The sequence below is a fragment of the Octopus bimaculoides genome, chromosome 19 (genome assembly GCF_001194135.2).
Source record: "Octopus bimaculoides isolate UCB-OBI-ISO-001 chromosome 19, ASM119413v2, whole genome shotgun sequence".
NCBI lineage: Eukaryota > Metazoa > Mollusca > Cephalopoda > Octopoda > Octopodidae > Octopus > Octopus bimaculoides.
Genome location: NC_068999.1, coordinates 45,983,099 through 45,994,756, shown reverse-complemented (window position 1 = coordinate 45,994,756; position 11,658 = coordinate 45,983,099). Strand labels below are relative to the sequence as shown.

Sequence of the window (11,658 nt, the reverse complement as noted above, 5' to 3'; positions counted from 1 at the left end):
AAGTATTGGGTTGTCCGGAAAGTTCGTGCCAATTTTTAAAGGAAAGAAAAAGGTCAATAAATACTTGCCATTACATTTTTAATCAACCAAATATGAACCATTTTGTTGCACAATGCGTCTCCATCTTTCCTTTAACTTGAAAATACCCTCTTCCCAGAATTGAGGTGGTTTCATGGCAAATAAGTTGAAAGATAAGCTTCTATAAATCGGCACAAACTTTCCGGACAACCCTATATTTTCATAGATTTGTCCTAAGCATCCATGTTATTTTCAGACTTGGTTAACCCCTGTTTTATACATTCTGAGTAATTTAAAGCTGCCTCCTGGGCCTAATTTACAGCAACATTTGTCCTAAACTGGGACTGCCTTGTTACGTTGGCAAACAATCTTTACTACAGATTCTGAAGGGTTCGTTAGTTTACTTAACAATTGATTCTGGAGAGTGGTGTATTAAGTTACTAATAAAGGCATTCTAAAGAATAATTCATTCAGATCCAAATGAGTGATTCTGAAGGGTGGATCTATAGGCCCTTCCTACTAGATTTTTGTTGGTTTGCATCTTGTTAGTATTGTTTTACATGTCCTGGACAAAATTAGCTCTTGCTAGCTCAGTGCACCTAGCTGTAAATAAGTACCATAAGGATGCACAATTCATTGTTTTAAGTCATAAGTCTAAATAAATTAGCTATGAGCAGTCTTTGGTTAGTTTGTGACATTTTCTTGTACATGCCTGGGGGTCGATTAGGGGTCAAGGATGCCATGAAGGGTCAGTGGCCTAAAAAGTTTGGGGACCCTTGCTCTTGGCGAAAATAATCCTCTTCTTGAGTAACTTATACCTTTTATAACATTTATTCAGAAAATTTGATAAACACGCAAATGAGAAGGTCACTATATGGTTTCACATCTTTTCAAACCCAACCCAGCTCTCTGAAAAATGAAAGGACACATTAAATAATGTTATCTGAGATACCCCTAAGAATGACAGGGTGGTCATGGCTGGAATACTTTTGGTCATAGGTTTTCCCAGTCAGAGTTGTTCTGGTATTAACATACAATTATCAAGAGAAATTTTGATGGGAAAATGTTAAATCCATTGTACGTTACTGGATGTCTTCACACATGATTTAAACAAGGTGGGTGCTACTATGCCTTGAGACAACAATAGTAGATACTTTGAAGACTGAACAATCTACATTAATGAGAGTATTATGCTGTTTAGTATGTGGGAAATAAATTGTGTTATCTCCTTTAATATTCCCATCTGATGCCCCTGTAGCTGTGATTCGAAACCTAGCCGTTAGATACTCGGTTAGACATCATGGGCAAACCACCATAATTTCATGTGGTCAGTCTATTATTTGGCTAATTAACAAAAGGCTGTGGTGGGATATGGTTTTCTCAAACATTCTAGAATTTACCTTCTGGTCCCCTACAAAAACTGCTTTTGGTGCTTTTTTTAATTGTAGTGTTAAATGCAGCTGGCTGACTCATGCCTCCATTCCTGCCATGAGCATTTGCACAGACAGCTCCAGGTTCTCAGAAAAACCATTCTGAACATTCATGTCTCCAAAGTAACTTCTACAGACATGGCATGGCTTTCCCCTCTCTCTCTCTCTTTCTCTCTCTCAGTTGGCAATTATTAATATTGTTCACCAAATATCATTATGTCCAGCAATGAATATTTTAATTAAATGTTTGTGGGTTTGCTTCTTCAGTCATTATTCTTGCAACCAGCAAAATAAAACCCCATTTCCCCACTATTCAAGCGACAGCTAATAACAACGTCCTCGACATTCCTTAACTCAGTAACGTAAAACAAATAGGTTAAAATGAATATATCCTGTTTAATGTATTCCCAAGAGAATGTGAATTTTTTTAATTATATTTACTTGTGTATGAGGCAAGAGATTTGATATAAAACATCGGGTTCAACTTTTGGGAGTGAACAAGAAATCATTGTTGTCATCATAACATTCAATTTGTCATGGGAAATGTTGAAGCAGTTTATTTGTTTTTTTTTATAGTTGGATGCTCTTCCTGTCACCAATCCATACCTGTTTCCAAGTCAGGTTATATTTCCCTTTGTCCTTTTGATCTGCAAAAAACTTGGTGACCAGACATTCCTTTGCAGTTGTATTGTAAACAAGCAACACCGTTTTTGTGTGGCCATGGTTCTTGTTTATACTTAGTATGCACATGTCAAGACAGGGGAAGCCTTGGCTCTCTCAGACCCACGTCCGTGTGTGTGTGTGTGTGTGTGTGTGTGTGTGTATTACAGGCTTCTTGTTTCTCGCTGCTGAATTTCACTCGTAAGGCATTGGTGAACCTACTCCTGCAGTAGAAGACACCAATCGACAGTGTCCATCTAGCAGGAGCAAACTTCGAACCACATGGTTCCAAAGCTAACTGCTTAACCAAATAGCCGATCCTGTGCCTTATAAAGTGGATAAGATGTATTACCGATTTTTAGGTACAAAGACTAGTACTCAAGAAGCTACTTAGATTGGTCCAATGTAGTTTGTCCACCAGACAAATTCTTCTTTTGTATAAAATGTGTTGTTAGTATTCCATCACTAAATAAGATTTATTTCAAGCTACATGATAACAAATTCTTCATTTCTTGTAAATATCAGGAGTGGCTGTGTGGTAAGTAGCTTGCTTAACAACCACATGGTTCCGGGTTCAGTCCCACTGTGTAGCACCTTGGGCAAATGTCTTCTACTATAGCCCCGGTCTGACCAAAGCCTTGTGAGTGGATTTGGTAGGCAGAAACTGAAAGAAGCCCATCATATATATATATATATATATGTATATGTGTGTGTGTATGTATATGCTTGTGTGTTTGTGTTTGTCTCCCACAACATCGCTTGACAACCGATGCTGGTGTGTTTACATCCCCGTCACTTAGCGGTTCGACAAAAGAGTCCAATAGAATAAGTACTAGGCTTACAAAGAATAAGTCCTGGGGTCGATTTGCTCGACTAAAGGCGGTGCTCCAGCATGGCCGCAGTCAAATGACTGAAACAAATAAAAGAATAAAAGAAAAAAAAAAGTATCTTTAATAAAAACCAAACATTTTGTAAGATTTTAAGTCTGAATATAAACCTTGCCAGAACATTTTGGTATTGGCATTGCATTGATTGGTTGCACTCTAACTATTCTTGTTAAATGATTTTCATCTCTAATTAATATATTCTTTAATGATAGATTTTTATTTATTTTTTAAGTACCTTTCCTATTTTTACTATATTTTATTTTGTTTTCTTTGTCTTTTTTTATTCCAGCTTTGATCACCATCTTCTATGTAATATTCTATGGATTTCTTGCTGGTTTCTTTACTGCCACGATTGCTGTCTTTTATACCACAATAGATGCTAAATATCCAAAACTTCAAGGAAAATCTAGTCTTCTTAAGGGGAGTCCAGGTAAGCTGTATAAATTAATTCATTCATTCAGATAAACGTAATAACCAATGTTACTAACCTATGTTAACCCTTTAGCATTTAAACTAGCCATCTCTGGCCAAAATATTCTGTTTTGTGTTCAAGCTGGCCAGATCTGGCCTCTCACACCAACCCTACAATATCATTCTAAAGATTAACAGTTACCTCATCAAAATCTCAAAGCTACAAGATAATGCATCATTCATTCAAAATGATGCGAATAAATAAGTATTAATTTTGATAGAATAATATGAATGCTAAAGGGTTTACGATCTTCAAATGTTGAGAAAAGAATGGGCAAAGATGTTGGCCTCAAAGTTTTGGTTACTACCACATTATAGATATACTCACTCTGGGCTGACCAGGCATGAAACCACGCCAACCTTGGAAAACTTCAAGGGAGGTCCTGTTATGGAAATGAGAAAATAAGGAATTTACCAAAGAAACTGAAAATCTTCCACTAAAAAACAAACTGATGTAGCATGTTGGCTAAGCACCATAATTCTTGACTAAAAGAAAACTATTTTTTTTCTTTTTTTTTTTGCTTTTTTTTTCGTATGAAGTATGTCATTAGAATTTTTATTCAGATATATTTTCAAATATGGCTCATAATTGAACTAAATGATTTTTGTGCACTTATATTGATAAGTATCTATTTCCAAGCAAGAAAGAAGTAGAAAAAAAAAAGCATTAACAAACAGTCTGAACTTGTTCTGTGAAAATTATAACCAGCTTATTGGAAAACAGTATTTCGAATTAACAGTATTGAACAGTGAAATCAATATGCCAATAGTGTAACTGAGGCTTTACTTGTTCAATTTATTAATCTCATAAGACCGTTAATATTTGATCTGTGTATTTGACACCAAAATCTTGGTTGGTGATCATGTATAAGTAAATAACAATGTGTATGTGTGCATGTAGTTATGTGTGTGCTTTTGACCTGTCAATAAATGTGAAAAATACTGAAGTGTTGTACCAAGCTGGATCCAGAGTGCTGCAACATGGACTTCCAGCCACTATAACTACAAATCAACCTCTAAGTTTTGCTGAAAAAGTTTACATATTTGGGAAGCACAATTTCTGATAACAGCAGTTTGGATGTGGAGGAGGTGAACTGTAATTCCTTTTGAGAAATTCATTGATTGAATATGGAAAAAACAGGACTCAAAAAATTTCAGCAAAATGCTAAGTTTACCCAACAACAGTACTAACCTCTCCATTGTATTACTCTGTGATTAACAAACTGTATTATTGGCATATAAAATAGCTGATGAGCTGTTTGTTATACGAGCTATGTTATACGAGTCTATCAGCCTTTGTCATGCCTGCCTGCCAGGCGTTACCCTCATCCACCAGAATCAATCCTTGGGGGTTTGAGATAGCCCTCCTCTGCTTGCTCTGCTGTTGGGGTATTGATGTTGGTGTTTGGTCATGTTTAGTCTGGGACCTCATCCTCGACCTTGCCGCCATGGGTGGCCCTACCTGGAGTCTAAGACTCCAGACAGTATCGCTTTCGGAATCATTGGAACACACAAGCTCTTCCATCATGACATAATGAAGAATTTAGCAAGCTAACATTCTCGTTATTAATCTGGTGTTTGGAACATAAAACAACATAAGATTTTGATGTAAGATTTTAATTTAGATCACTTTAACCCTTTTGTTACCATACTTTTAAGAAATACACTGTCTTTATTTCAGTTGAAATTTTGAAATAACAAAGAATTTAGCTGACAAACTTTCTGATTATTTATTTGGAGTATAAAAGAAATAAATTAACAAACTTTTGATGAAAGGTATTTTAATTCACTTTAAACAGAATGCTTGCATCATAGAACCAGGAGGGGTGGTCTTGAATGGGTTGGTAGCCAAAATGTTAAGCATCAGTCATGTGTTACTCTTCTACAACCATTTCTCATTACCTGAGATTTTCTTTTTTTGCTGATTGTATTTCTTTATTTTAAATTCATTTTCCTAACTGAGAATTAACGAAACAGTAATTAGCATAGTAGTCTTTACCAATTCAGGGAAGATTTGGTTTAGGTTGTTTGAAACAGGCTGCTAAAAATAGACCTATGTGTTTAAAAGCTGGCTGAACAAACTAAATGGTTACTAATAATACCAAAAGCCGACTCTAACTTCATATTGTATTTGAAGCAAGTCCTTTGTCTGTCCATATTGATGACACCTGCTGCTACTACTGCTACTACTACTTCCTTACATTTATGTTGTTTTATTAGACCAATATATATATCTTTGCTCAATTATTTATTTTATTTTTTTAAAATTAAAAAAATTTTTTTTTGCTGCTGTGTGATTCTCAAAATGATTGCAGGCTATTTATATCTTGTTTTCTTTTTTTTTTTCTCTCTCTCTCTCTCTGATGGTTGGTCATTCAGTAATGGCCAAAGAAATCTTTCTGCAATACCTAACAGATTAACTCTAGACTGGTTTGATGGAACCTCATAGACACCTCATGATACTTTATAGATTTAAGGATTACATTATTAATTATCAATTTCGTTAGTACGAAGCAGACAATTATGCATTGATTACCAGCTAAAACTGGGTTTTTTAAACATTTTTTATTTTTTATTTTCAATTCCATTATTATGCAAAAATATTATTGTCATTGAACAAAATTATTTCAGACCAGAAATTATTAAATTGCCAATTTAAATTTGAGAATGTATCTTCATTATGAGATCCAGTTGTGGTCAGACTTTCAATATTTCCTTCTAGAAAATGTCTTTCTACTTATGAATGCTTTAATCTGATTAAAAGGCTTAGTTAAATCCTTCTTTTATTTAGATGAATATTTTATTTGATAAACCAAGTTAATCTCATAAGATTATCTACTATCCAACCCAAGCCAAGCCATAATCTCTCAAAATCTGTATGCACCACTACTTCTTAATTCTGATTGTTTTATGATCAGGGAAAAAAAAGACTTTCAATATTATATTATTATTCTGCATGTTCCTGCGGTCTTGCTTGTTTCATCTCTGTGTTGTACTTATGTCAATGGAGGTTATAACTCAAATGTAGAAATATATATATATTATATATGATCACGCTTGGATGTGTTTTTAACGTTCAACTGGCACAACCGCCAATCAGGCGCTACTGTCATCGGCGATGTCAGCGATTTTGATTTGATTTCACTTGCCTCAGCAGAAACATTAAAACTGGTGAAAAATATCTAAGTGAGCTTAAAAGAATCATTGAAATTGTTTATAGAATTTAAGTGATCGTTACCGTAAATTTTAATCACTGTTCAATCTCATTTTACTTTAACCTTTTAGCTATAGCATTAGAACAGGCCATATCTGGCTTTATTTTCTACCTGTTTTGTTTTTTCTTTGTATGTTCAAATTGGCCAGGTCTGGTCTCTCATCTCTCTCCTACAGCATCATAGTAAAAACAATCAATCACATCATCAAAATCTCAAAGCTACATGATAACAAATGATTAATTCAAAGCAATGTGAAGAAATGAGTGTTACATTTGACAGAGTAATTTGAATGCTAAATGGAGAATTTGACTCACTTCAGATTGTACCGAAAGAGCTCAGAGATGCTGTCAATTGTTAGTGTTTTCAATAAACCCTATAATCTAGTGGTTCTCAACATACCACCACAAAAACACAGATACACACACACACATAATGGGCTTCTTTCGGTTTCTATCTACCAAATCCACTCACAAGGCTTTGGTCAGCCTGAGGCTATAGTTGAAGTGCCATGCAGTTGGATTGAACTCAGAACAATGTGGTTGGGAAGCAAGCTTCTTACCACACAGCCACACCGGCACCTATGTGCAATGACCTTTATAAACGAAAGGCTCGATCAAACAACATCATTCATGTCCAATACAATAACAAGAGCACTCAGAGAGTGCAAACCTCCACCAAGGCAACATCAATGTCCTCTTAACAATTAGCCAGAGATGATTTTTGAAATGAGAATATCTTAAATAAACTCGACTGCTCTCATAAACAAGAATACTTAAAATGAACCTGACTGCTCTCAAAAATTAAGTAAAAAGGAAAAATAATCCAGAATCTTTGTCCAGTATCGGATCGATCCCCAAATCTAAACAGTTCATAGTAGTCACATGGCCAAACATCCCTGAAAGTTTCATCCAGGTCCACCCAGTGGTTCTTGAGATATCTTGTCCATGGACAAACAAACAAACGAACGTGACTGAAAACAATACCTCTACCTTTGCTATGGCGGAGGTAACAATGGTACTTTGTTTGATGGAATTCTGAAGAATAAAAGGCAAAGTTTGTTACAATGGTTGACAACTGGCTAACTATATTTCTGTCTTTTTATTTGTGTGTTGTTTACCATTTTAAAAGAAGAGAATAAAGTAACACATCCGTATCCTAGCTTTTAGTTCCTCCACTGCCATCAGCACAACAGGCAAACTATATACAACTGCTATACACCCAAATGTTTTCAAACTTTAATCATGTTATCAATGATGGCTGCAGAAATGGCTGTGTGGTTAAAAACCTCACTTCACAACCACATGGTTTTGGGATCAGTCCTGGTGTGTGGTACTCTGGCTACTTTTTAGCAGAGTTCACTCTGCTGGAAGCATTCAGAGTAGATTAGGGTTAGGGTTCAGTTACCCCCTCTCTCTCTCTCTCCCTTTTTCATACCTACAATAGAGACCTTGAAAAGGGGGACATATTTGCGACCAGATAAGGTATAAGGGTCATTTTGATTAACTGTCTTTTTCCTAGGAAACCATTGTTATTATTCAAATTGCTAGAAATAGCAGCTAAGTTTCTTTCACATCTCACTCTCCTGTGTTATAAAAAAGAAATGACACATTTGACAATATAGGTACAAGTGTTCTGGGGCATCAACCTAATACACTTTGTTTGTCTTTTTATCTCGTCCTCAACTTTTAAATTTTTATGTCGTGTACATTCATATGCACACACAGACTACACTCTTGGAGTGATTGGCATTAAAGAAGGGCATCTCACCATAGAAACAAAGTCAAATCAGACTGGAACTTGGTGCAGTTCTCCAGTTTAACAGTTTCGGTCAAACTGGATTTCCATAACTGGAAGGATTTTTCTTCATGAGTTCATTGGGGTTAAACAACAACTATTATTTTACTTATTCTTAACTTCTATTGAAATATTTTGATTCTGTAACTCACAACTGACTTTGATTTTATTCAACAAAATATCGGAAACGAAAGTATAATTTTGATCACTAATGTTCGAATCTGTGTTAAAAAATTATTTTTTTAAATTTCTTTCTCTTTTTACTTTTTAGGTTTGGGATATCGACCAAGACCTAACTATGAATCAACCCTCATCCGATTTACTAAAGGGGATGAAAGCATGAAACCATATGTTGATAACATTAAGGATTTTCTTCAGCGTAAGTAGCCAAATTCCAACAGAGACCCATATCTTTCCAGTGCCTATTTCTCATTTTTAGTTTGAGTAACATTACAACTGAGGCTTTGTTAATAGTTACCAACTTTGGTTGGCTAAGAAAAAGAAAGGAAAATAAATATGGTAACTTGTCTTAATATACAAAGATATAGTTTGGTAGATGTTATATTTGAATGTCGACTGCGTTATAGATGCTTAAAGAACATTTAGCTACTCACAGGGGTAGAGTTCTTAGACTTAGCTATTCTTCTACAATTTTGTTTTAAAAGAAAATGAAAACAAGTTTAAATCCAAGAGATTATCATGGATTAATGTAGAATACAAAATTGAAGATTCAGAGTTAAAAAGGGGTTTAAAAGAATATAAAATAGAATATAAAATTTAGAAAATATAATGAATAAATTAAAGAAGATAATAAAATATATAAATATTTAAGACATTTTGGAAGAAAGGCACTGGTTCTGCCCCCCTGACTAACTTGTTAAAAAAAGACCCCTATAAACTATGCTGTATTCATTCTTCATCATCATTTTTTTCCCTTGCATAAATTGGATGGGTCTTTTCTATGATCCGTGCTCACTGGTTTATCATCATTCTGTATCATTTTCTTTATTTAGTTCAACTTCCTGAAACCAGGTTTCACTACTTCTCTTCATGTCTTCCTTAGTCTTTTACCACAGGTTCTTTCCAAGTGGATGCCTTGCCTCGTCTTTACTCAGCTGTCATCCTCTGTACACGTCACATGACCAAGCCAGAGTAGTTTTCACTTTAGTACCTGCCACACACCTGATTGCTCTTACGACCTACTTTTTCCTCTCGATTCATTCGTGCTCTGTCATTCACAAACTCTAACATTAAATGTCCAACAAGCCATGATTTCTTTCCAACTATTGCATATCCTCCACTTTCTATGTCCAAATTTTCTACCATGAAGCATCACAGTTTGTACACACATCAATACAATTTGTCCTTCGTTCAAGGAAAGAATCCCTTTGTTATCAGCAGAGGTTATAACAGCACCTTGGAGTTTTCCTACCCCATTCCAAGTGCAGTGGAATCTCAGGCAGCTTGACATAGTTTGAATGTAGAAGCTAATAGAGAAGACTTCATGTGAACCAGATTCACAGGAGTGGTTTGCACTAAGAACATCCATAGATTAATTTTTTTTTAAATGTTCAAACACTCCTTGAAAGTGGTTGAAAGCATTTGTTATCTAAACGACCTGATTAGCAGTGGTGAAGGATTTTCCAAAAAACCTAGAAAGCAGAGTTAAGAATGGGGTAGGAAAAACTCCAAGGTGCTGTTATAACCTCTGCTGATAACAAAGGGATTCTTTCCTTGAATGAAGGGCAAATTGTATTGATGTTTATGTACAAACTGTGATACTTCATGGTAGAAAATTTGGACACAGAAAGTGAAAGATATGCAGTGGTTGGAAAGAAATCATGGCTTGCTGGGCGTTTAATGTTAGGGTTTGTGAATGACAGAGCACGAATGAGTCAAGAGGAAAAAGTAGGTCGTAAGAGCAATCAGGTGTGTGGCATGTACAAGAGTGAAAACAGCTCTGGCCTGGTCATGTGATGTGTACAGAGGATGAATGCTAGATACAATTGCTTAGAACTTAGCTAAGTAATATGTCATTGGTATCCTGTCCCAAGCAAAAATCCAAACCATAATTCATCGAAGCTGATTCTCTTCCTAATCTGTTGTGCTATGACTTTTTTAATGGGGGTGAGATAAGCAAAAAGTGCCATCTTACTTTCAGCTTCCCTCCTTCTTATGTATACTCGACAGCCAGCTCCCTCTTCAGGGCTTTTCTTTTAACTTTTATGGCTTTGCCTTTTGTGCAGTTCCCTCACCATGTGACTTTTTATCTAACTGAATCTGGATTCTGTCTGCTGAGCTTGTCCCTGTTGCTCAAACTCTCCTCAATGTTATGATACAACCTCCTCCTCCTGCCTCCTATCTTTCTCCCCTTCCCTTTCTTCTTCTCCCCTTTCTTACTCCTCTTCTCTTCATTCTCTCTTTCCTCCTCATAAACATTGCCTTGTACTTCTTGGAATGTATATCTGATGGAGGTTTTTGTCTTTTTTTCTTTTTTCAAGCTTCTGTTATTTTCCTTTCCTAAATTGTCTTGTGTCTATGAGTCAGATACAGTGATCAGCAACTCCAGGGCAAAAGCCAGGCTTTGTTGAGTGGCTCATTCTTCACTGCAGAAGGACTTAGTACAAAACAATCAGCTGCCATTCCCATTTCCTGCTGAATATGAAGTCTATTCCTCTCATTATATTGTAGGTGGTTGATCAATTTCCTGAAGTTAGCATTGCAAATGAGGTCATCATTCCTAGAATATTGAGCCATATACATGATCTCTGATGGATAGGTGATGACATTCAATTTATTTAATTTAAGCTTGGAATCTCTAAAGACTGGTGTAGCAATATTTTTAATGGTTTCATAAATTAATACTCCTTATAAGATGGTGAGCTGGCAGAATCGTCGGCACAATGGGCAAAATGTTTAACAGCGTTTCATCTGTCTTTATAGTCTGAGTTCAAATTCTACCGAGGTCAACTTTGCCTTTCGTCTTTTTGGGGGTCAATGAAATCTTTGCCTTTCATCTTTTCGGGGTCAATGAAATCTTTGCCTTTCATCCTTTCAGGGTCTATGAAAACTTTGCCTTTCATCCTTTTGGGGTTGATGAAAACTTTGCCTTTCATCCTTTCGGGGTTGATGTAAACTTTGCCTTTCATCCTTTCGGGGTTGATGTAAACTTTGCCTTTCATC

The 11,658-nt window shown here is 35.7% G+C and overlaps 1 protein-coding gene across 1 annotated transcript in view; it reads left to right on the top strand.

The window, feature by feature from the left end:
- The window catches only part of LOC106877735 (sodium/potassium-transporting ATPase subunit beta-1), a 36,880-nt gene that overhangs the window by 18,399 nt on the left and 6,823 nt on the right, over window positions 1-11,658 (top strand). Inside the window, exons 2-3 of the mRNA XM_014926741.2 lie at window positions 3,285-3,425; window positions 8,747-8,854. Of these exons, the coding sequence (XP_014782227.1) occupies window positions 3,285-3,425; window positions 8,747-8,854 (249 nt within the window). The remainder of the gene's footprint in view (window positions 1-3,284; window positions 3,426-8,746; window positions 8,855-11,658) is intronic.